A 26,271-nucleotide genomic window follows, 5' to 3' on the forward strand; every position below is an offset into this window, starting at 1 on the left:
TCAGTGATCAGGTCATTACAAATCTATTAGCTTCTCTAACAAAACATAATACATAATACATCCTTTATTCCTGATAGTTTTGTGGTGTGAACTTGGGATTTGTCTACATTAGTATTTTATTTCATGTAAGGGGCATGTTTCTGAATCTCCTGATCTGCTCCACCTTCTGTGCTTTCATGCACATTACACTGTGGCCTTGGAACGAGCAAACTGGATTTCTTTTAGAGGATATGTTCCTACTTGTAATGGGTACTGAGTTTTCTGGGCCACACTAGAGCTAGTCCAAGAAAAACCCTTTAGAAACATATACAGCACAAACTTACGTCTTCAGCCTAACTCCTTTTGCTCCACAAATCCCCTCTTGCCAGGCTGTGGGATGTACCAATACACACACCCGCAGCGTGTCCTCTGCTCACCACAGTTCCAGTTCTGCCAGGGAGGCTCCACCTCAATTTCAGGAATAAGCTCAGCTGCTGCAGCCATTCAGAGTAAGCCACACAAGTTCTCATTCTGGATTCATTAGGCACTGCATACATTATTCACTAATATTACAACAATTGTGAATGCTGTTGCAACACATAAGAAAATAAATAAAACTCCCTTTCATCTGAGATGTTAGCATAATACAAATTTGACATAGATGCTGCCAGCCAGATGGTGCTGGAGTATTAAAACAGAGCCCAAAACACCATCACGACACATCAAGCAAACGTCTGGAAGATGCTGCAGTCTACAATTGATTCCCATTCCTGCTCCATAGGTGTGGCTTCCCAGTCACTTTCCATTCTTCCTTGTATTTTGAGTCTGCTATCAATAAAATACAAAATTTTAAAGTAGCAGCTAAACTAATTTGACTTAACAGAAGGATTTTTGTGTGAAAGTTTCAGAACAAAAAAAACAGTTAAAGTTTCTCAGTTGTTGTTTTAAAAGGCAAGGACAGAAAAGAACCTGACTTTTTTTTTATTCTCACTCAAAAATTCCACAACCTATTTATAGACAGCTCTAATATACTTGGCAGCAGGCAGTGGAAATTGGAAATTTAGCAGAGACACTGGCTCAGCTTCAACAAGATTCCTGATTTTAAGCACATAAGTAGTTCTATTCATGTCACACCCTACACTTCTGCCCAGCCAGGTATAAAGGAGGTTACCTGACTGAGAACTGCCTGCAAGCTGTACATGTTCTCAGGTGGCAATCTAATGCAGTGTTTCGCATTGGATGGAGAGTAGAAAAAAAAGAGATTACTAAACCAAAATTAAACAATTCAAACAGGGAATTCAGTCACCTACATTGCTGCTAAATCCCAACTGAAAAAAAAAAAAAGATTGAGGAAATCAAAGGAAAAGGGAGCAGATCAGAAATTAGCAGGGGAAGCAAGAGAGACTATACTGCCTACCCATCCTTAAATGTCCCTTATAAGGCTTAGAAGTCTATTCTTAACTGATTAGACCCTATCATTAATTTGAACCTCACAGTCTACCCCCTCCTATTTGGACACTTCCACTGCTATATTACTTAAAAAACTAGAAAAACCCTAAGTTTCTAGCTATTTTAAACAGCTGTGTTTAAAGTACTAAAACTCAGTTATTTTACAAAAGAACTGCTCAGACCATTTGTACGTGTTCAACTGCAATAACTATCCTTTTCTGAAATCCCATTTCAGAATCTCAAACTACGTCACATTTGAGAAGTGCCAGACTAGGGGAAAATTTTGATGTGTGGGCTGCACACTGCTTATAAAGTAGAGGGAAGAGCATTGCAAATTTGATTCATACTCTTCACATGCTTCATACTTTTACCTACTGGTTTCTTTAAATCACTGTTGCAGTAAAAAAATTGGTTTTGTTTTTGCATCATGCTCAATTATTTCTCATCTTAATTCTTTTTAAGTACAGGAACAAATGTTAGTACACAACAGTCTACATAGAGCTGATATGTTATATTTTAAAAAATTATAATCAAAAACCCCTAACCATCTACAATCAGAAGATTTCATAACTATCACAAGTTAGATGGTAACAGCATGGCTTCATCAGGTCATATATTCTTAAAATATAATACTGCTGGTTATCCTCTTTTCCTCTCATGATTTGGGTCTGTGCCACCTTGAAAAAGTGTTAACAGAAGAAATTAAATCATTATTCATAAATAATAACTGCAACCATCATAAACCTATTATAAGCTTGAAGAATAAAAATATAATCTGCTATTACTCCATGAATCTCCACCAGGAACCCGCAAAACATCCAAGCTTCTGGTTCCAGATTACAGTATGACTCAGATTTACAACTGATTTTTTTTTTTCCAAAAAAGACTGAAATAGTGTAGGAGTACTTGATATTGGAGGGTGGGGGAGAATCACGAGGGTTTTTGAAAAGAAGGAAAACACTGCTCTACTGCTGCACCTTTATTAGTGAGCCTACATCTCATGTGCCAATAAACCAAAAAAAGCCTAAGATACATACAGAGAATAATGGTTTCAAAATCCAGAAAGCTCATTGGATTCATAAAATAAAGTTACAGCATCTATTTATTTGAAGTCTTTATTCAGCAGATTGGCTAAGACGTCACAATCCAGACAGAGATCAAGGAGGAAATTTCATGGTTCTGTCTGAAGCAAAAGTAGGGGATTGAGAAATGAAACAGTGATTTTCAGATCTGCTATATTCGTTTTGGAACATTGGCCTGTGCAAACCAGGGAATACTGGAGTCAGTGGTATAGAGCTGCTGAGCTTCAATTCCATCTTTATGACAGTGACAACAATAAATTAGAATTAACTGCAACACATCCCAGCTGCATTCACTGTAGTGACATAAGTGACTTGAAAGCAAACAGTTTACTGGGAAGGGCGGTGAAGCAACAGTATATTTACAGCACTTTTTGCATATATATCAAATATGAAAATCATAAAAGCACTGCATGTTTATTGCATCTAGGAAAAATATCCTCATTTGAAAGATAAAACTATGTTTTCTTTCCTTCTTGTTACTTATTACTAGAAATAAAACTTTGATTTTGGCAACTTTTTACACTCTTTAATGTGTTTTGCTTTCTTTCTGATAGAATTAAAAAACACTGTAGAGTTCCCAAGAAAAACTTGTTTCCTGTAATGTATGAAAAAAGTTCACAGAAACTACAGACCTTGCAAAGACTTGTGCAGACTTGTTTATGCACAGTCTGGTAACTGGAATTTTTAGACCCCACGCACCTATTCACACTGAAACTGAACTTAACCCAAATGTCATGCTGTCTCCCCAGCTACCTTCCAGTAACACAAGACATAGTCTTGGTTCCTTGTTAATGCTTCACTGAACTAATTAAAGCGTAGAAGTAACCTTGCATAGTGTAACCCTGCACGCATTTACAAGGATTGCAACAACACAATGAAAAGCACAGCCAAAGGAGGAAAGAGCTCCTAAGGCAACCCACTTTTTTTGCCTGTCCCTTCAACATCTGTGAAACAATACTTTTTGTTAATCTCATACAAACAACCTTGTGCAAAATTAATTTCATTATTTATTATGAGCTATTTGATCTACTCTAGTTACAGCAGACAGAAGTGGAGACGTCACCAAGTTTCAAGGCAACCACAACACATAGATGCTTCCATTCTCACTACTGAAAAGACATTGAATTGACAGAGTTCATGCTCTACTGTTGTCAACTGGGAAATTTCAATTGCTATGATAGGAAAGGCAATTAATTAGCTATACTGATTTTCTAGACTTGCCTAAACTGTGCTGTTTATTAAATATCCCCAGGACTTAGGAAGAGTAAGACATAAACTTGCTTTAACTTGCTGGTCGTAACATACTGCATTCCTCAAAACGTAGTGTGAATCGCTACAAGTCATAGAAGACAGACATGAATAGAAGACAGATTGCCTGCAAGACATGAAACTGATTTTACTCAGATTAGTAACTTCTTTAAGTAAGAATCAGATCGTGAAAATGCTAAAGCATACTTGTGATATTAACATGCGTGCACATATACTTGCATGGGTACACTCAGCACCCATGAAAGAATTCTGTGCTTGGCAGCCTTCATATTTTTAGATTCTCTTGTTCAAACAAATTTGATTCATCAAAGCAAACAAATGATAAGGGAAATATCCAATAAAATTTATAATTTAGTAAAACCTATTTTCTCTCCGGTGTTTTATGCAAGATCAATATTCTTCTTTGAGAAAACTCCACTACAGCTGATGCATTGATTAAAGTCATTGATTCTAAATGGGAAACTCCAAAGAGTCTCACGGATATTTTAAAAAAGTCTAGAAGCCGTCTGTATTTATTTATATAATTTAAAAACCAATAGACAAATAAGTGCATATCGCTAAGACCAAAATTCTCTCTTTCTCTTTGAAAAGGAGAGCTTTTTTATCCCCCTTCCCTTCCATGTTATCTGCTATAAATCCTGTGATTCTTGTCCTGCAAGAATAATGCTGGTGCTGTACCTCACACACTAGCATGAGTACCTCTGTTTTATTTCAAACACCACAGAGTATCTTAGAAATAAATTTTCAAAATAAATTTGTGGTAAGTTTGGAGTCTTTGTTAGTTTGCTCATGATACAGTAACATAATACTGCCATGCTTCTTGCCCCGTAACAGCACAAATAAGCTTTTCTCATTATTATAGCTTTATTGTGTCAGGAACTGTATGAACAAGAAAAAACAACTCTTGCCCACAGAACTAACTGCTGCGTAAAAACTGGGTATGATACATTTTTATCAGATAAAGGAAAATACAATAAAAATGCACGATACATAAAACAACTGGAAATCCCAGCCCACCACATTCCAAAACATAATCAAATGGCAGTGCTTTACAGGAAGCACAGCAGAGACAGGTGGCACATATGATGCCTTTGTGTTTCCCATGGACAGAACTACCCAGGTGGTGCGAAGCCCAAAGGAAAGAATGGCTAGGCTTGAGTAATGTTAGTAAGCGATAAGGCTGTCAGTACTAAAGAAACACAGCAGAACAACAGGAGACTAAAACCAAGTGAAATGCAACTCTGACATACAGCTATCCTGTGCTAACAACTATCTCCTCATTGTGCTTCACTCTTCCCTCTCTCCCCTAATTCACTGAGAAAAAAGTGCAAAATTTGAACACCAAAAGGAAAGGCTTTCATAAGCATTTGGAAAGCCTGAATTACACTGTCCTGGAAGCAGTAACAGAGACAGGAGAGCTTATGTGAAAACAGTTTTAGTACAGTAATTGTAAGATAAGGACAATTTACATTACCACCTTTATATGCACTGGAAACAAATGCATTTCTGACAGCCAGAATACTACTTCTCATATTGCACAGGACTGTAGGGTATTACAGCATCTTGCCATGAGGGTTCCCAGTAGTTAGAAAAGATAAACACAATCTTCTATTATCAGGAACTACAAACATGAGTGTAGGACAATGATTCCATGATTGCAAAATAAAGAAAAATAAAATCCTTTCTGTAGAGCTAGATAAACATTTGACTAGATAGGCAGCTAAGGCAGCTGCAATTCAGAAGAGTACAACACAGCCTCAAGACAGCTATAGTACAGGTAACATTGGTCGAAGAGAACACAACAAAGTCTGTTTCAAAACACTTAACTATGTAATTTCCTTGCTATCAAACTACATCCCTAAGACATACACATTACCCCTGGAAAACTTTAAATTGTTAAAGTAAGCACACAAGTAATTTGCTATATGGATTCTGGTTTTGGCTTTTTACAAAGCAAGTATTTGTCACAGAAGCTAAAGGATCACAATTACTCATAGATGCCATAGTTTACAAATGAAGGCTTGTTTGTATGACCCTAAAAAGCATTTTCTGCGCCTATTCACAGTAGTCAGTAAGAGAAAGTGTCACATTTTATGGGTCACAAAATCCCAAATTTTATTGTACTACAGTAGCTCTAAGCATTCAAGAATCTTTCTCTCATTTTTTTACGTAACATAAAATTTGAACTACATACAGCTTTCCTTCTTAAATATGCACAGATATTTCTTTCTGACTGTCAACCACATCTGTGTCGTCCTGGGCAGCAGAACCATAATTTCTATCAAAGTGCTTTGCAAGGAATTGGAAACATCTATAAAATTCATGATACATGTTTATCTCAGAGTCAAATCAACACAGATCTGGTGTCTCATTGCACTCTGAACCTTCATGTTTTAGATGTAATTTCACTGCAATTCAAAAGAGCAAAGAGATTTCCAGGAAGTTAGGTAGTTGAAATAGGCACATTTACAGAGGTGTAAATTGCCCCACTCACTTCCCCTTAATAAAAAAGGCCTATGGAGATGAATGACAAAGAAATAAGCTTCCTCCTTTCACTGAAACACAGCCATACTTGGAACCATACCATCTTCCTCAGCTTCAACACAGCCAGCATGAGGCTGCCCATTTCCAACACTCCTGTTCTCAGACTCACCCGCATGCCAGTCCCACCAGCAGAACTAGGAAAGGAGGTTCAAAGAAACTTGCGCCCCTGGGATGTGCACTAAGAAAACACGAAGAGCCTCACACTGCAGTGCTCTGAAAAACCTTACTAAAGCACCAGTTCCGCAGGGAGGGAAAAGCAGGTGGCCATGAGTAAACGTGTACACACACATACAAACGCGCATTAGCTCTAGGGCATTTTTTCCAATGACAAAAGCACAAATAGGAAGAGAGGTTTAAACACAGCAAGAGGAATGAACACCTTGGACAAGATAATGCCATCTAACAGGTATTTCCAAAATCCTTATCACCATTTACCCTTACATTCATATTTATAATTACCTTCCAGTATGCTATCCCTACACCTAGTACACCTCATCTCTTTGACACAAGTTCTTCTGATCTATGCTTTTCTTGATCAAAAAACACTCTCACTGCTTGTTTACACGAGTCATTAACTTTGTAAGGAAAGTTTTAAACAACTTTCTTTCTGCATTCCAGCTTCCTAGAAAAACCTTATTAAAATATATGGGATAATATAAAAAAATTTTTTTACTCTCTCTGTGGAAATCCCTGACAAGAACCATTCCAATGAACACCAGATGATTGAAGGTCAAGTTACATAGTAACTGCCCGTTCCTTTGTCCATCCAGCTCACAACCTCATCCTCCAAAAGCCACTTCAGTTGTTTAATTTGAACATATTCACTGTTACCCAGCAATCCAACTACCAATTCAAGCTTCGCTTCCTGTGAATCACTCAGCTGTGCACATCTGCACGCTCCCCACAACTTCCAAACACTTTGGACTATTTCTACATTTGGCAAAAGAGTAACAGTACCAAAAAATCCAGTTAATAAAAATTTAAAGGAAAAAACCTTACATTTCTATTTGTATTCTGACAGAGGTTTCATTGTAAATTTGTTACTAAGTGTAAGAGATTCCACACAGAATACAGTAATCCATGATAAAAAATGTTCTACCTCTGCTTCCAATAAAATGTATCTGATCTGAAGGAGCTCTTTAAATGGCAGCAGCAGATCATCACTAAACCTCTTAAAGCACTCTGCATCCACTCACTTAAACAACAGCTGAAATATACAATAGACTGTGTTTCTAACGAGCAGATGAGAGGAAATCAGTTGGTAGTAACATCTGTAAAACCAGACAAGGAGAGGAGCTGGAGTTTTAAATAAAGTAGAACAGACGATGCTCTGAAAGTAGCCTATTTCCAGTTCCACAACAAAAACTCAGCAACTGGGTATTTCCCAGAAGGATGCTGTTTGCATTTAAATAATTTAGGACAACTCTTCATTCTCTATCTTCCCTCTGAGGGCCAGACTAATCTGCCTACACTGCGAATTGAGACTTCTCTGAAGAGGAGTTCAGATCATTAAGTCACGCTCCTGTTGCCTCACATCCCTTTAATAAGCCTGCCTTTTCCCACACTGACTCTATCTTAAATTATGCCAAACCAAGACTCCCCACTTCACTCACACAGAATCAGTACAGGACCAGAAATGTGGAGTAACAAACTCTATGCATGCACAACCATGAAACAGCTACTTATTTTCTGTGCTTCAGCTTCTACATTGCTCAACATACTTTACAGGAATACTCTCAGCATTTGTCTATCTTAATAATTAAATCTCAGATAATAAAGAGCTTTTAGGAGACTATGAAAAGAATATATTAATACGAAAATATTTATTGAAGGTTTGCTACCAACCATATCACATCTTGGAGCACAGTATATTCAGATGGAAGTTAGGTTTATAGTACACTTTTGGAATAAGCCTATTTTTAAGAAGAAAGCCCAATACCAGCAAGTCACCACTAGGTACATATGTGCTCTTTTATAAAGAGAGATCCCATGTGACGTTAACAGCCAAGTAGGGAAAGAAACAACAGCCATTTGTTTGGACACTCAGATTCAACCTGTGTATGAAAAAAAAAACTTTTTTTGAAGAAAGGGATGAAGAATGCTTTGGGAAAAGAGCTAAGTGAAAAAGATACTATTTTCTTATGTTAATACCATTTACTAAACTTGATAGGCAGTTGTATTCTTTTGGATGTAGCTTCTTTTCAATGTACATGAAAAGCACTGTTACACTTGTGCATTGATGAAAGCAGATTACATCCCTTACAATTCCTTACTGCTAACTTTGTCTAATGAATAATAATCGTAAGTCACAGTTTAAGGGCATTGGCTTTGCTCTGTGTTAGCTATTTGAGAAACAAAGAGGGTATCTCTAGAAGAGGTTCAGTTCTGGGAAAGAAGTATAAAGGAAATCTGGAACATTTCATGGTACCAGATTTTTCCATTCCTCATCTGTTACTGATGGTAGATACATATACAACTTTCTAAAATTAGGGAGTACTTTCCAGTTGATATAGATTACAAAAGTGAAGAACAAGGCTTATTTGTAATAAAGCAGATATTGTGAAAACAGCATACTTGCAAATTCTTACACTTTTTATACTTCACAATTATTGTTAGCCCCTTGACTATTTACTTGCTTTTCCCTTCTGGATCACCTGCAGAAGTACTCAGAGGCTCAGAACTGACATTACATGGCAACTTTTACATACACCATTATCACTGTTAGGGCACCAAGAGAACGTGATTTCTCAAGAGATTTGTGTATTCACCCAAAGTATTTTAGTTGGTTCAGTCCCCTGGTTAGGCTTGCTGTGGTTAAAAGCAACAGTACAGATGGCATTTCTGTCAGCCTTTGTCCTCACCACTGTATAGGTGTCGCTAATGAGTGTTTTGGGGTTTTTAAATTAATCATGGATCATGCTACAACAGGTGATACTTTATTCTGCTTCTAAAAGGCTCTAACACTCCAATAGCTTTCCTCTTTAGGGAATATAGCCAGAAGAGGAAAACAGGTACATGAGGCTTCAATGTACTAATTCAGCTGTAAAATAAAGGGTAAAAAATACTTTCATTTTACATACATTTCACTCTATTAAAAGCCAACCTGATAACAAAATTCAGCACTTGCTCCTACAGCCTTTTTAAAGGGAGGCACTGAATTTTAAAATAGCAAAAAATGTGACACAGCATGGGGACAAGCACAAGATCAATGTCAGACATAGTGCCTACATGTTCAAATCCCTATTTATCTGCCTTTATATAATGAGGTATATTGCTAATTTAAGTACACATCCTTCCTGTTTAAGAGCAGGCTTCCAGATATAGGGAGAAAAGTACTCCCAGGACAATGGAATCCCATAAACCGCAAACCAAACCCTGATTACCTGTCTGAATAAATTAAAATATCATCAAGACACTTCAAAAATACATCAAAGTACAATATATTTCAGTAAAGGCATGAAGGAGTTGCTTAGTAAGAATCTAACACCATGATCCTTATGTTTATAGCAGTAATTTATACAACATATTCAACAATTCAAGTTTAAAGCTAGTTCAGACCTCTTTCTCATCACACTAACTCATCTCCCTCGAAAAAAAATCATTTGATGTGATCATTTTAGTTGAGCAACACACATGCCTGAGAAACTGTGCATGTTTATTTCAAATTAGGTTCTTTGAGCACTTTATTGGCTCCCAAATGCGGTGTAGGGTCAGTAAGCAAGATCTCAGATGAAAAATTTAAATTCAGCCTTATTTTAATCATCAGTCATTCCTGACAGCTTTTGCATTTTATGCTGAATCCCTTCATGACCAACACTTTAAACTGCTATCTCAGACCTCCTTTGTAAAGCTGCAAAATGTGGACAGTTTCAGAAAACTAGTGGAAAAAAAGTCAAACATAGACCGATTAACTTAATTCTCACATACATATTCCTGGCTTCCATGCTTTTATTTAACATTTTAAGACTGATGTACAGCTGAGTATTTCAAGATACTAATTCAAAAACTTTCATTTCAAGATACTAATTCAAAATCAAGCACTGATAAAACTTTGTTAGTTATGAGTGTGGGATGTCTCTCAACTCCTCAACTATGACCTTAACATTACTCTCTGGGCAGATCTGACTTGAAGGATGTCATCACTGCATAGGACAGTTGCACTGCTGCTCCTCCTGATCTACACAGTTAGAAAACAGGATCTCTTATTCCAGGAAAACTCCTCATGGACCCTAAAGGCACCTATATTGTGTTTGCATGGCCAGGTTTTGGTAGCAGGGGGGTTACAGGAGTGGCTTTCTGCGAGAAGCTGCTGGAAGCTTCCACCATGTCCAAGAGAGACAGTGCCAGCCAGCTCCAAGGCAGATGTGCTGCAGGCCAAGGCCAAGCCCATCAGAAATGGTGGCAAAGCCTCTGTGATAACTTACACAAGAAGAAAAAAAAAGTTGCTGTGCAGATGTAACTGCGGCCAGAGAACAGCAGAGTGAGAATATGTGAAAGGAACAGGTTTGGAGACACCAAGATGAGTGGAGAAGGAGGGGGAGAAGGTGCTCCAGGCACTAGAGCTGAGATTCCTCTGCAGCCCATGGTGCAGCCAGCCCACGGTGAGGCAGCTGTGCCCCTGCAGCCCATGGAGGACCACAGGGATGCAGAGACCTACCTGCACCTGTGGAGGAGACCCACACCAGAGCAGGCAGATGTTGAGAGGAGGCTGTGACACCATGGGAGGCCTGTGCTGGAGCAGGCTCCTGGCAGGTATCTGTAACCCCATGGAGAGAGAAGCTCACACTGGAGAAGGTTTCCTGCTATGACTTGAGACCCTGTGAGGAATCCAAGCTGGATTTTAAGGACTGCATCCCAAGGAAGAATGGCCCATGATGTAGCAGTTCACAGAGAACTGCTGCCCATGGGAAGGACTCACACCAGAGAAGCTCATGGAGAACTGTCTCCCATGCAAGGGACCCCACACTGGAGCAGGGGAAGGACTCCCCTCCCTGAACAGCGGCAGAGATGAACTGTGATGACTGGACCTAACCCCCATTCTCTGTGTCCCTTTTATCACTGGTGGGGAGGAGGTAGAGATGAGAAAGGTCTGTTTTTACTTCTCATTTTACTGCTTTGATTTTGTTAAATTCAATTAACATCTCTAACTCGAGTCTGTTTTGTCTATGACAGTATTTGGTGAGTGATCTCTCTCAAGGACCTTATCTCAACCCATGAACCCTTTGTTATACTTCCTCTCTCCTGTCCAGTTGCAGAAGGGAGTTAAAGAGTGACTTTGGTGGGTCCTGGTGTTCAGTCAGGGTCAGCCCACTACAGCACCACACACAAGCTTTGCAATTCCAACTGACAGTGGGGAAGGTGGACTGTGCTCCTCACTAAGGCAAGAGGATAAAGGTACAGCTCTTCTCCCAAGCCTTACTCATCTACAGTGTAAAGGCAAAAGGCCTGTGTACTGTCCTACATTTCCACGATGAAGAAAACCAGAAAGCTAGTATTGCAGACTTTAAAAGAGGTTAGTAACATTATCACTCAGCTGCGGTATACTGGACTGTCATTTACATGAGACCTGTGACACCACTGAGGCTTTGTTACAGTGTGCATAGATGACAGATGCAACAGGTAACTTGAAATCTGGAATTGAAGTGAGATGAACTAGACGACACCTAGGCAAGAGGCACTGGAAACAGCATTAGCTGGATCAGCAACAACAGGGAGGTAGGTCATTAGTAACTGGACTCCACAAACATTCAGCTCCCAGGCACATCCGGCAGTAAAGCTGCTGGAGTGCAGAAATGCCAAATGCCAGTTATCAGCCAGAAAAGGGACTGCAAAAAAGGATGTTTAAAACATTGATGAAAACCATTTGCTGAATTACAAAATGTTCAAAGATCTCTATTTGTTTATTCACTTATTTGCTAAAATACAGGTCAAATGCAGGAATCTAATGTTCCTGTAGCATCCCTCTGCCTGAGAATACTTGGAAGGCCAGAGATCAAGATCTCAAGCAATTTCCAAGCTCTTCCTGCATTCAAACCCCTTCTCTTGCTTGCCCGTAAGAGTAACTTCTTAGACTGATTATGGTGGCTCACTCAGCCACCATAACACCCTCAAAATAAAAGGCTGGTTCCTTTCCTCCCTTCTACTTGCACAACTTCTTAAAAAACAGCTGCTCTTGCAGACATCTTGGCCTCCTATTCCACTCTGAAGAACAGTTCTGCCACCTTTAGCTGTGAACATGCCTTAACAAGACGTTCCAAGCTTTCCCTCCCTTGCCACCACAGCTCTCCGGTCTTCGTGAATCTCTCCAACCACAGACACTAGCTGAACTTCAGCCATGGAACTGGCTGCTCATTCAGTACCTTTAGATAGGAAACATGACAAATGGGAGGTGCCCTGACAAGGGAAGCTATTTCTTCTAATTACACAGTCACCCAAATCCATCCCTGTCAGTGCTTCCAGCTGCAAGTTGCTGTGATCAAGAGTCATGTGTCTGATGTCATTCATCTTCCTGACTTAAGAGTAGGCATCTCTCTCAGATTATTTTAATTGATGTTTAGATCATGGAAAGGACATACGTTCTTTCGCCGTACTTTTAAAAATTATAAACTGGAAAAAATGAAACATTTATTCTCTCAAGTCCAGTTACAAATACTTCCATATGGTTTAAACACACATTTTGAGTTAAATCCCTGCACACTCTCCCTGAGCACTTCTTTAGAAGACAGCAAATGGAAAAATGTAATTCTTTAGTAATATCAAGAGCAGGCTGAAGTAAATACAACAATATTACAAACAAAAAAGCACAATAATTATCACTCGAGAATAAATTTCTGTTTGAAAATTACTCTGTTGAACTCTATGTGCAGGAAAAAAAAGAAATGGGAGGTTAAAGCCTCCACGTAAAACTATGTGATAAGAGAAGCACATATATATATATATATATATGCATTTGTTTACTGCATGTGATGTATTCATTACTCAGTCCCACTTACTACAGTATCCTTAATGGAAGCTTTTACTTGAGATACTCCATACAATTTCATAGAAGGAAAACACCCTACCAGGGTATACTAATTCACTGGATTGTAATACTCTTTGTGAAGCATAGGAAAAAAGGCATTAGGCAAAGTCTTATGAAAATTCATGTACAGCTAAAATCTAGAAGTCAGAGCATATGAATATAAGTGCATGCCTTCCCACTACGAGGCACATCAAACAAGACTTCATTTTTCTGTTCTAAACTGCTTACCTTCATTTATCGAAGAGTTCTTTCTAAAGGAGCAGCTCATTAAATGAGTAGGATCATTAAATTTTTAAGAGACATAATTGACTAGAACAAACTTATTTCTAGTAACACTAGATATAAATTAAAGGAAAATCTTATGTTTTCCATGAAAGGACTATTCTCACGATCCTTCTGTGCTTTCAGAGGGACTTATCTGTATCTCCCAAAACGTGCATACAAAGCTGGAGTAATAAAACCAAGTTACAGGAGCCTCTAGCAGACTAATTTTTTCTTAACTTTTAAATACAAGCAACTTCATTATAGACTTCCACCACATGCCTAAGTGTGCTCACACTGCTTGTTAGAGAATCACTCTACTGTTTTATGGCTACAACTGACTTTGAATGTCTGCTCTAGTTACCCAGTCAGTCCCAGGGGCTTCCACTTAGCAGAGGAAACATCTCTGAGGTTGAGCAAAGGGTAGTCATGAATTAGACACAATCAGTTGGGTGAAGCATGCAGTTCCCATCCCAATACATAGTTCAAATGTACTTTCCACTCACAGAGAAACACAACTAGTTCACTTTCATTGCTTTGTGGCATTTATAATTTACTAAGCGTGAGCAAGTTCAGGTTTCTCACACAACAAAAAATTCCACAACTAACTAAATATATCTGGGAAAGTCCCATAAGTACTAAAACTCACAAGATGCTTAAGTGAGAGACCATCTTATGACAACTCAAGGTACTAAACCAAATGGTTTCGTGTGGCTCCCTTCCCCCCTTCAAAACATGCTCTACTTGTAAGCTTTCTTAATTTTGGGAAGGCTCTTATTTTTGCTTGCTAACTTCCTGAGTAGCTCCAAAAAGTTGCTCCTCACAAAATAGCTGAGAAAGATATATAGAAATTCCCTCATAACTTAAAATCCAGTGTCAAATAGAATAGCAGGAAAAAAAAAAATCCTAGTAACTAGCTACTAAATGTGCAAGCCTTGATAAGAAGACACTACCATGATGATAACAATGTTATAATGTTATAATAACAATGTTATTAGACAAAGTTATAGTATATCCAAATTTAAAGCATCTGTTCAGAGAAACAAGTCTGAACCACAACTTACTTTTTGAAGTGTTTGCACTGTTCAATCAATTTTGCTGAATTTAGTAGTTTTAACTTAGATATTCACAATAATCAATACTATATATTTCAAAGCAATTGCAAAGCTTTGCATAATGAAGCCTCAGTGAAGTAACAACTGCAGCAAAAAATCAAGTGAAGGAAACAAAAAAATAAGGTAGTCAGAACAACACAATTCTTCAGAGCATGGTATCATACAGCCTGCTATAAATTACTTGGAGCATTTATTTCTACTGAGGGGATAAACACAGGAACTCAAATCTACAACCAAATTTTATAGCATCCAATGCACTGGTACCCAGTGTTTTCTTAAAACCATGTAAATTATGGAAGCTGAATTTTGCCGACCAACAGACACCTCAAGTAATAACTGGTACTGCAAAAATTCCACAGCTAGTAATTCTGAAATGCATACAAGCTAAAAACATCCCAGGCTGTCAACAAATCACACTCTCTCAATTACTGCCTAGCTAGATATCTCAGCTGTCCCAGTATTTTAACATAATTATTAACTATCTGGGACAGTATAAATGGAACACTAAAACTAGAAAATGACGAGACATCTAAGAAAGCAAAACTACATTATTTACACAGTACAAACAGTACTCATGAATTTTTTAAAAACCTGTAAGGAAATTAGTGAATTATACTTAGTAAGTATGGAAATAATGCCTACACCCTGGGAAACTTGAGGTACCTGGTAAGAGGTACATAACATGTGAAGGAATGTACCTAACATACCAAAGGCCTGAAGTTTAAAAATTTGAGATCTCTTAACAAACCACAAGACTGATAATTGCAAGTTTTAGCCAGACCAAGTAACAAATGATAAATATTTAGTGCTTAGTTGAAAATAATATTGATACAGTTAACATCTATTTGATATTAAACCAGGAGTGACTGAAGTGAAGGAATCAAAAGAGATTCACCTGTAGGGTCCTTCCAACACTAATGCAGTAGAGCTCTTCCTCTCCTAGCAATGACAGAAACAGATGAAAAAGCCAGGCTAATCACATGCTTTGCTCTGATGACAGGAATGGAGTCAGATGGCTTCTGTCATGATTCTGGTTACAAGTACACCTCTGCTCTTCCTCTGGCTGACCGTGTTCTCATTTAGTGCATAATAACAATCACACTAACTACCTTATATTCAATTTTCAAACTTTTTGCTATGAGATTGTTTAGGCTATGGATTTTTTTCTTCTCCCCTCAAATGAATGTCACTTTAAATATTGTTCACATAACCTCACAGACCTTTTGACTATAGATGCAATATTGGCTCTGGTCAGTTGAATATGTACATACTTGGACAAGTTGACATACGACTAACTTATTAGACAATATAAATTCCTACAGTGTTAAAATTAGGACTTGTTCTCTTAACGGACTACAAAACTGTTCTAATAAATTAAATGCAGTGGTTTTGCCAATAATACAATTTCCAACTTAGCAAAATATATCTGTTCAGTACATCACAAAACATCACTAAAGACTGACATTCAAGAGTTTAAGATACAATAATTTATTAAGGCAAGCAATTCCTTTAGGACAGTCTGTTCTGGACTTAGAGTTCAAATTCTTTAGAAAACTGAATAAACCAGCTGGCAGACTTTATTTGCTTACATGATTCAGGCTATTATTTCAAACAAGGTGAATGAACCCAAAGAACTATTTATTCTTCCTCATCTCACACCATCATTAACAAACTGACACACAAGTAAAGTTCGGGTCCTGACCAGTGAAATTTTATGACAATTTTACTTGCCTTCCCTTAGAACTGAATGAAGAATGAGTTATATATACAGCCTTTTTTTAACTTCAAGCAACATCTGTACCACAGAAACCTGGAATGGGTCTAATCCAAAACTAAATGTTTTAAAGCTTATATAAGTGTACTGTGTTTTTCTTTAACAGGACAAAATAATATCAATAGCATTGCATTGCACAGTCTCAGTAGTCTAACATAAAACACTGTTTCAATCACAATTTTAGGGAATAATAATTTTCTGATGTCCACTAATATTTCTCAGGTACTAGTACTCCCGAAAGTATTCACTAAACCAAAACAAACCTGGAGATAAGGATAATTAAGACTGACCTCTCCTGCCGCTATTTCTACCTTGGAACTCTTTTAGTGTCCCTGTTCTACTACTGTAAATATTTTTCTTCTGACACACATTTACATCCGGAAGTCAGAAGCAGGGAGATTCACCTACTGTACCACTGCACTGACTGCTACCAACTGTACAAAACTTTAAAGAAATTTTCTGTAGCCTTCTGGTCAACGGGACAGAAATTCAAATTAATGTAACTGGGTGACAAGTATAGTTAAGACTATATAAAGTTCGAATTTCCAGAAATTTGAAAGCCAAATACCCATGCTTCCAGACTTCATTCCAAAGGAAGGCATGTCCTAGTTTTTGCATTATCCCCACCTCAGAGACTTTTCATAACTCAGCCTCTGCCCTGAACACGAATCCCTTACAAACTGGTCCTGAAAGTGCTGCATCACAGTACCAATTAAGATATAAACCGTCATCCTATCAAGAGTTAAATAAAAATCAAACAAAATGGTAACATTAGAAATTCAGTTCTCTAACTTAAGCTCATGTTTTAGCAAGAAAGTAAGTAAGATCAGCATCCCTGGAGGTACTTTAAACATGTATAGATGTGTCATTCAGGGACATGGTTTAACAATGGACTTGGCAGTGCTGGGTTTGTGGTTGGACTCTGATCTTGAAGGTCTTTTCTAACCTACATGATTCTGCAATTCCAAGATTTACTTAATTTCCAGTTGATCAATCATGGAACTTCGGTTTGAAAAATATTGCCCTCAAGAACAGGACTGATTTCTCAAACAACATTTTTTCCCCTAAAAAAATTACTTGCACAACATATGGTTCTGTTTTAAACTCAGATAACTGTTATGGCCTTTGAGATAAGCAGAAATGTCTTAATATTTGTCCCAGTAAAAGCCAGGCCAGGATTACATAGAGACACATAAAACCAATTATTTCTTGGATATAAAACTCTCAAGCCAACAGGAAGGCTGGAAATATAAACCAAAAAATACCGTTGCCCAACGCCCCACTAAGCTGTAATTCTTGTTAGTCGGTGCTATTCCAATATTTCACTCATCAGTATTCCTCCTTCTCAAATTTTTATAATTATAGTCATCATCAGAAGAAAGGTTTGAAAAATTCACCAACTACAGGGAAACAGAGAAACATTCTCTGGAGAGCTCAATGCCCACATAACAACCTTGGTGAATTTAGTATTTTAATTAGCAGAAAATTCTAGATATTTTAACTGTGCAACTGCATAATGGAAGGCAACCGAAGTGATGCGCCATTGCTTTTCCAAGCATGCATTTACCTTAGGTACTGCCTACTGCATTCAAAGCCTTAACATAATGGTATCTGGAAGGCTCTGCTCAGGATCAACATTACAGTCCAGAGCTATGCTGACAGCAGTGTCTTGATCAAATTCACGTCAGTATTAAATTAGTTTAGTTTGGAAGAGCTAAAAGCAGTTGTACAGGAAGGTAAAATGGTTTAATAGGACATAGTTCCCAGTCTCACTCCCTTCTCCCAAAAGAAATAAATGGGAGAAATCAAAATGAAAGCTAGAGAAAAGGCTACACTTAAGTGCTTGCTTCTGTTTTAGATACTATAGCCTGGGGAGGAGAAAGTTCCTTTCCTTTGCGCAGTGAAACTGGTCAGAACTTCAGACATTTGTAACAAAAACTGTTAAGGGAAACTAATCCCTCATGGGGATGAAGTGGCACAGCATGCTGATCAAAATCAGAAGCACCTTCTCCTTTCTGGCAGTGGCATTAACGGATGGTGACGTGTTTCTTAGAAAGGCAGAAGAAACTTATGAAGCCTTCTTGGCTGAACTTTTAAAAGTCTTGATTAAAGGTCTATGAAAAATGTTATTCAGAAAGAATTTTATTAGGTTGGTTTTTCTCTAACTAAAAATTATACTTGTGATTTAAGTTTTTGTAAGGGAAATGCTAACAGTAACATATAAGTTACAGTATCACAATTCAAAATGTTTTACTTAGGTCAGGCTGATGAGGAATATCACAATTATAATTTTGACTTTTATTTTCAATTTTGTGATGAGTATAATAAAACCAGCACACTGAGTTTGTTAGAAAACCTTTCCACAGAAATGAAATTTCTCAAGTACATTAAGTATGCAAACAGAAAAACAGCTTAATATATCCAAACTTGAGATTTTTGCTACCACTTCCTGCTCCACCATTAACTACCTCCTTTTCAGTTGGGCTGGTAGTTTACCTTTTGACATGAAACTCTTTTGCTTGACTTAGCATGCATTCAAAAGACTGGTCAGTACCCCACTTTGTTCATGCAAATACAGCTGCTCAAAAATTACACTTTACCAGCATAACTATTTGGTTACAGGTACTGGCATAGTTGTAGCTCTGTTTGAAGAAGCCTTCCTTACTTTTCTTCTCATGTAAATATGAAACAGGAAATGCTCCTACAAGTTTATGTAGTACATCTACACTTTTAGAGTTTGGACTGATTGTTGCGGCAGAAGTACGTGCTGGACAAAGCACTTTGCACAGAGAAATCTGAAATATATTGATGTTCCAGACTTGAGCTTGCTTTTCTTAACAGTGAAAGAGATTCCAATTTCATATGCTCAATCACGTGTTTAGAGCAAAGGCAACTACTTCAGAAACTGCTGAAGCAGGACCCCTTGTCACTGTCCTCCTCAGGGCAAGGCACATGCCCAGCTCTGTGCCACAGGCGGCTTCTCCTGCTTGAGGCCCACGGACACAACCTATGCTCGACTTCATAAAACAAACACAACTCCCTGAGAAAACATGAGATGACTCTCTTTGTCAGGTATCTGTGTTCTGATCTGTCATGTGTTACTGGGCCACCTCCATACTGTAAAAACCAATCTCAGTAATCTACACAAATATTTTTCATTAGCAGTTGTGTTTAAAGATGGGTTTACACCCAGGGATGAAATCCTATTCGGGTATGAACTGCAGACAGGCCGAGCAGAAGCAAAGGTCCCTGGAAGGTCTTCCAGGCCTGTGCTGATGTGTCACACACTCATCACCAGCGCCAGCCCCCGACCCCGCGGCCCGGAGAGGCCGCCCTGCCCCCGACACCAGGCCTCGTTCGTGCTGGCCGGACGTGGAACATCTCCCAAGCATCCATCCCCATTATCCACAGGCAGCGATTACTCGTGACTCAGAGGATTTGGGGCTGGCTTGTTTGTGCGGCCCCGCGCCAACTCCGGAGTTCCCGGCAACGCACATCTGCGGGAGAGCAAGCCGAGGGCAGCTGGGCCAAATCCCAGAATCCCGGCCTCAGTTTTAAGGACTTCCCAAAGGAGATTTCCGTCAACCCCCACAAATAATAAACAAATAAATTACCAACACAAAAAAACCCCCAAACAAAACAAACAAAAATCCCCGGAGCGAGTTCTGGAGCAGTCGAGCTCGAAGGAGACGGGGCTGGGGGCGGAGAAGGGAAGTACGAGGACACCAGCCGGGCCTGGCGACGGTCCTGAGAGGCTACAGAGACCCCGCCGAGGCCGGCCGGGAGAAAGGCCGCTTTGTTCCCCCTCCCCCGCGGCCGCCTCCCGGCCCGCGAGACGGAGGCGGACGGGCGGCGTCACTGCCCGGTACCTACCGCAGTAGGAGACGACGAGGAGCAGGAGCTGCGCTGACCTCCAAGCCGGGGAGCCCTCTGCGCTCCCCCAAGGGGCCATAACACCCGCCCGCGGGGAGGCAGCGCGGAGCCGGAGCTGCCACCGCGCGCCCCCGACACGGAGCCGGAGCTGCCGCCGCCGCAGGAGGGGCCGGCGGCGCCTCGCCCCGTCGCCCGCCGGAGCCGCCGCCTCGGGGAGCGCTAGCGGCCCGCACGCCTCGGCCGCCCCGCTCGCCCGCCGAGCCATGAGCCGCCACCGCCGCCGGCCTCGGCCTCCCTCCCCGCGCGCCGCTTCCTCCTCCCGGCTCGGCTCCGCCGCGGCTGCGCACTGCCGGCACGAGCGCATGGAGCCGCTCCCGGCAGCCGCGGGCCGGGCGGGCGAGCGGGGCGGAGCGGCGGCCCCCAGACGGCGGGGGCGGGCCCGGGCTGCTGCGCTCGGCGCAGCACCGCCCAGCCGGCTCCTCCGGCTCCTCCTTCGTCACCTCCTCCCTCTCCTCCCACTCCGTCGCCGCTGCAGCCGCCGGGTTTTGGCCCGCCCGGGCAGCGGCCGTCCCGCCCCGTCCCAACGAGGCAGCCGCCTCCACTCGGGCAGGCTGAGGCGGCATCAGAAGGTGGGAGGGTGAATGTCTTGGCGGCTGAGCAGCCCTGGTCCCCGGCCCACACAGGATAACCCAGCGGGTGTTTGAGTGCCCTGGCTCTCGGCCCTGAGTAAAACTGCCTGAACCCAATCCCAGTCTGTAAAGCACAAGGATACCCTGGCAGCCGGGGCTGCGGTGCTTCTGATCTCCAAATCTGCATCTCAGCAGAGAGACCGAAAAATTACCCTGGGAGCACAAAAAGTGCAACTGCTGTGGATGCAAAATTACAGACCCCATAGAAATTCCTTGTGACACTTCCTGTTCGATTATGATTGCCTGTTTTCCTGCTGCACAGTTACCTGTTGTCAAAAGCAAAGAGAATTCACAGCGCAACTTTTATATTTATCTTTAATTTTGCAGTGTCTGTTGCAGGCATGAGAAGTGTTTACTGCCCCTGTTGGACTAGAACCATTTGTTTGGAATAACAAAGTATTGCCATCCCTGCGAAAAGCTAAAGTTAACTTATGTTGGTAAGGCTTTATAGCTACACCTTGAAAATAGATGTGTTGAGTCAGACCAGAGTTCTTGCTCCACAAATGGTCATTGCTACGGAGAGTGCTCTATGCTATTTCTTCTCATTCATCTCATTTCTTTCATAGAATCATGAAATAATTTCATTTGGAAAAGACCCTTAAAATCATTGAGTCCAACTGTAAATATAGCGTTGCCAAGTCTACTACTAAACCATGTCCCCAGGTGTCACATCTACATATCCTTTAAATACCTTCAGGAATGGTGAGTTAACTTGCCTGTTCTAATGCTGACAGCCCTTTCTGTGAAGAAATGTTTCCTAGTATCCAATAACTTTTCCTGTCACAACTTGACGTTATTTCTTTTCATTTATTGTTCTGTGATTTCTCCTGCATTTGTTTCCAAATCCCCATCTATTTGGGAAGGAAGAGAAATATATTGGGAGGATGTCTCATTTAGAAGGGAGGAGATGTTTATTTAAGGGTGAGCATCTGGATGAAGATTCAGCATTAATAATGGTCATGAAAGAAGGAAGGTAAACCAGCCAAGCATGAATACTTTCCAACTCTGGGAAGTTGTGGTCCAGAAACATCTTGTACAAGAGATGGCATCATTAACTGAAGAGTTAACTGAGTACTCAATGGATTAGTCTTCAGTACATTTGCCCAGTCACAGTTTGAACCTGTAAGTGTTCATCTCTCCAAAGACATGAGTATGCACACAAAATTAACATTTCATGGAAGACGAATACACAGCCTATAGGTTTATACAAATAAGTAAAGCATTCACAGCAGCTTGGCCAACAATCTTTTAGGTTTCTTTCTACTCACAAGTCTAACTAACTTCTTCAGTGAAACCTCAGGTGGCTCTTTTTCATGCACTGTATCCCATTCATTTTTTAAATTTTGATTATTTACAATGGGGCACTGAAGGAATGCTCAAGAAATCTGGTCTGTAGCTACTGAGAGAATCATTACTTCTTTTATGAACAGACACCACACAAAGCCTATGAACGCACAGGGACTTCTAACCCTCCCACAGTAATTACAGTTGCAACTGAGAGATGTGATATGATTCTCTTTCCATAGATTTTAGTTGCATAACAAAGAAGACAACACTAATTAGCATTTCAGATTAAATGCAATTCCAAGCAACTCAAGTATCTCTGTTGGCAAAACTACCTTCAACTTACTGCACAAACAAGTGGCTACCCTTTACCATGTACCCAGGAATGATTGTTCATGACAGAGACCAAAGCATCAATGCCTGGCATCACGGGTTTAATTCCAACATCCTTCTTAAAGATGCAGATTGAAGGATGATATACAAAAGTCTTGCCTCAGTACTAAATGAGCTTGGCAAGCTAAAGGTGAGATACTGAAGTGATGATCTAAAGAAAAAAAAACAAACTCTGCTGGAGCAGTTTGCCTGCATATGAGATGAGCTGGATCTTTTAAGTCCAGGGAAGATAATGTGTTAGTAGTCCAGATAAAACACTCATGATGTCAAGCAACATCTTCTCATGTAACAACCTTAGCAAGTCCACCAGATCTACAAATTTCTTTCCTAGCCATGTTGCCTGAGTAAAGAGTCTTATTCATTTTTGGCAGCTTTTTTTGCTACTCCTGTTGGTCTCTGCTGATAGCTTTCTTAATCTCTGATGTTTTGGGAGAATATCTTTACTCCTATGCCTGAAAAGCATGTTCTAAATCCTAGTCATATCTTTATGTACATGAAATTCTAATCATGACTGCATTTTTTGTTTGGTGGTTGTTCTTTGCTGTTATCTGAAGATGACTAATAGAAGTTTATTAGTAGGAATAATTGTAAACTGGCACAGATGTTGACAGCATCTTTCTTTTGTATTTGAAGGCAGGTGAAGATAAAACATCCTCAAAGCACACATGCTTCCCCTTGAACCAAATCAAGATTGCTGTAACAGGCAGTCACTCTTCTGTATGATGCTCAAGGTTGGCACATGAAGCTGCTGAGGCAGCTTCAGCAAGAATTATCAGGCACCCACTGACAATATCAGTATATGATTTTTTTTTCCTCCTGTACTTTTCTTCCCAACATTATTATGTTTTTAATGATCAGTTAGTTATAGTCACTTCAGCTTCACTTCACTTCCTGCTAAGTGCATTTCCTTTTTGCCATCCTTGCTCTTCTTTTTTTTCTCTTCCTCCTTTCAATTCTCCCAGTTCAGACTATACTGTTAGCAAATGCCACCCACAGATTAATAGCAGTTTTATGGCCCATTGTAAAACTACTCCACATTTAATTCCTTTCTCTCTATTCCTGCTCTGACTGTGTGCAAAATTGGAGACAATCTTACAGTGTCTCTCTATGCCAAGTCCTGGTTGGAACCTCTCAGCACCATTTTAATACACAATAAGAATGAGGACAATTTAAGATGTTGACTAGATCTCAGCTTAATGAAGTAACAGTATTTTTCCTTTACCAATCCCAGTATTTTCTGTCCCATAACTTCCCTTCACATGAGGTCATAAGAAATATGGCTATAATCAGTACCAGTAGTTAACTTCTTGGTGAGCCCTCAACCACATCAGAATTTACCTTAGCTGTTTTTTGCAGAAGTTTATCATAAGAGTGACAGCAATAGAATTCTAAATATTCTTATTTTGTGTTATTAGTTTTTTAAAAACAATTGTTTATAAGCAATAAAGCATAGCAATAGGCAGCAGAGGAAATAAATTTCTCTCCTAGACTTAACATTTATTTTGCAGCACAACATATGAACACTGGGACAAAAGTTATTTGTGCCATCTATTCAGTGATTTATTTTTTCTAACAAACAGTTGTTTGCACAGCAGTTGTCTAAAGGGTACTACTAAGCTACATTTTTTTACAACATTAATTTTAATACTAGACCACAGCTACCTCAAATCTAGAGTACCCTACATAACTTCACTGCAAAATGATGAAAGACAGTAGAAGATGTCAGAAATGCCTGGATCAAGGCCATTGTGCTAAAAATATATAGCATACATCAGAATCTGCTTACAGCATGCTGGTGTACATATTCATATTGCTCTTCGATATTGGGGGAAATATATCAAATGTGTTAAGTCATCATTTATTTCCCTGGTATTTATTATTAGTATCATTGTGCAGTCTAGAGGTCAGTCAAGAGCAGGGCCCCGTTTTGCTAAGGACTGAACAAACACAGGACATGCTGTATGCTGAGCAGTGAAAATAGTCCAAATATAGTTCACCTAACTGCAAACGAAGTGTGCCTGGAGACAGTGACAGTGTAGCTGCATCCTTGTAGCTTGCACCCACCCAAATTAATTTTGTAGGGCACATTAGTTTAAGCACCATACTCCACTAACTGCATCTGGGATTCACGTTCATTTCTTCAAACCACTGCAGAGCACTTGGAGTAAGTCACTGCTCTTTTTCCATGCTTTCTGGACTGAGGACCTATTTGTAGACAGTTTTTAAGCTCTTTGCCTAGAATCTAAACAAAGTAACTCTATCCCCCTCAGGAGAAACGGGTGTGTTTACAAACAAATTTTAAGAACTGCCAACAAAATTTCTTACTTCAGTTAAAAGTAATTAATGTCCTTAACATGATAGTAGTAGGGGTTTTCCTTGCTAGTCATCTAAATCTGGACTGTCTCTCTTACATGTATCAGATACTATGCTTTAAATATTATTACAACTGGTTTAAGTTCAACTGACTCTGCAGATTAAATCATGAGTTATAGTTGTAAGATCTGTAGTTTCTCTGACAGTAACAGCACTTCTGTCATATGCTTCATGAATTGCAATTGCCTAATTTTGTAGTTTTAAATAGTTCTGGAACTGTTGCCCAAGCTTATTCATTTATTAAAGTACATCACTGCTCCTGAAAGGACAATCACACAGAAGTAACATCAATTTGGAATAGGCCATGTGACAAAGTGTGACCTAATTCAGCCTGCAATCATGCTGTGTAGCTTACTGCTTAAATAAGTACCTACAACATGGTAACATCACTGGTATTAAAACTGCTTTTGTTCATTCCTTACTGTTAAGTAAAGCAGCTTAACGCTTACTGTGGCAATGTGGACCTAGGTGACAGGCAAAGATCAAGAAGTGTGGTGATATCTTCATTCTTCTGCCTGCTTCCTTAATTACAGCCCCAGAAGTGGCTCAGGAACCATTATATTAGCACTATTTTACTACAAAATTTCCAGTGCATTAGATAAACAGCAGTGGTTATCTAAAGTGGTTGAATAGTATCAGAAGATGAGAGATAATCGGAATCTATAGTTACATCTCAGAAGAAAATTTAGTCTTTCACTCCAGTTTTTGAGACCTAGGGCTGCTTTTCACAGTCATTCTCTTGCCTTTGGATTTATCTTCTCAGGATTAAGGAACTGGATCTGCTTCTTGATACCTGGAAGAAACTTCTATCACTGAAATCTCTGTTTGATTTTTACTGTGTCAAACATAATAAACCCATAAGAAAGGCCTGAGTTTAAAGTCTAGTAAAAACAATGTAGATATTGTTGTAGATATTGTATACAAATAGCTGAAGACATTTGTCTAAAGCTTTCAAATATTTTTATCAATTATCCAATTGCAGAAGGAGCACAACTGTTCAGCTGATTCATGGATAGAATTAAGAATTGAACTATTATTTTAATTTTAGAGCAAACCCAAAGACCAAAGGGAAGAGAAAGGCAAAATATCCTGAATATGAAAAAAAAAAAAAAAAAAAAAAAAAAAAGAAGAAGAAGAAAGAAAAAGCTAAGACAAAAGAAAGACT

General features: G+C 39.5%; 1 protein-coding gene across 1 annotated transcript in view; it reads right to left on the reverse strand.

Moving 5' to 3' along the window:
• Positions 1-20,550, reverse strand: part of LRP12 (LDL receptor related protein 12) — a 51,916-nt gene extending 31,366 nt beyond the window's left edge. The window contains exon 1 of the mRNA XM_039548903.1: positions 20,368-20,550. Within this exon, the coding sequence (XP_039404837.1) occupies positions 20,368-20,446 (79 nt within the window). The 5' untranslated portion in view covers positions 20,447-20,550. The remainder of the gene's footprint in view (positions 1-20,367) is intronic.
• Positions 20,551-26,271: the final 5,721 nt, after the last annotated feature.

The sequence above is a fragment of the Corvus cornix genome, chromosome 2, assembly GCF_000738735.6.
Source record: "Corvus cornix cornix isolate S_Up_H32 chromosome 2, ASM73873v5, whole genome shotgun sequence".
NCBI classification, from domain to species: domain Eukaryota; kingdom Metazoa; phylum Chordata; class Aves; order Passeriformes; family Corvidae; genus Corvus; species Corvus cornix.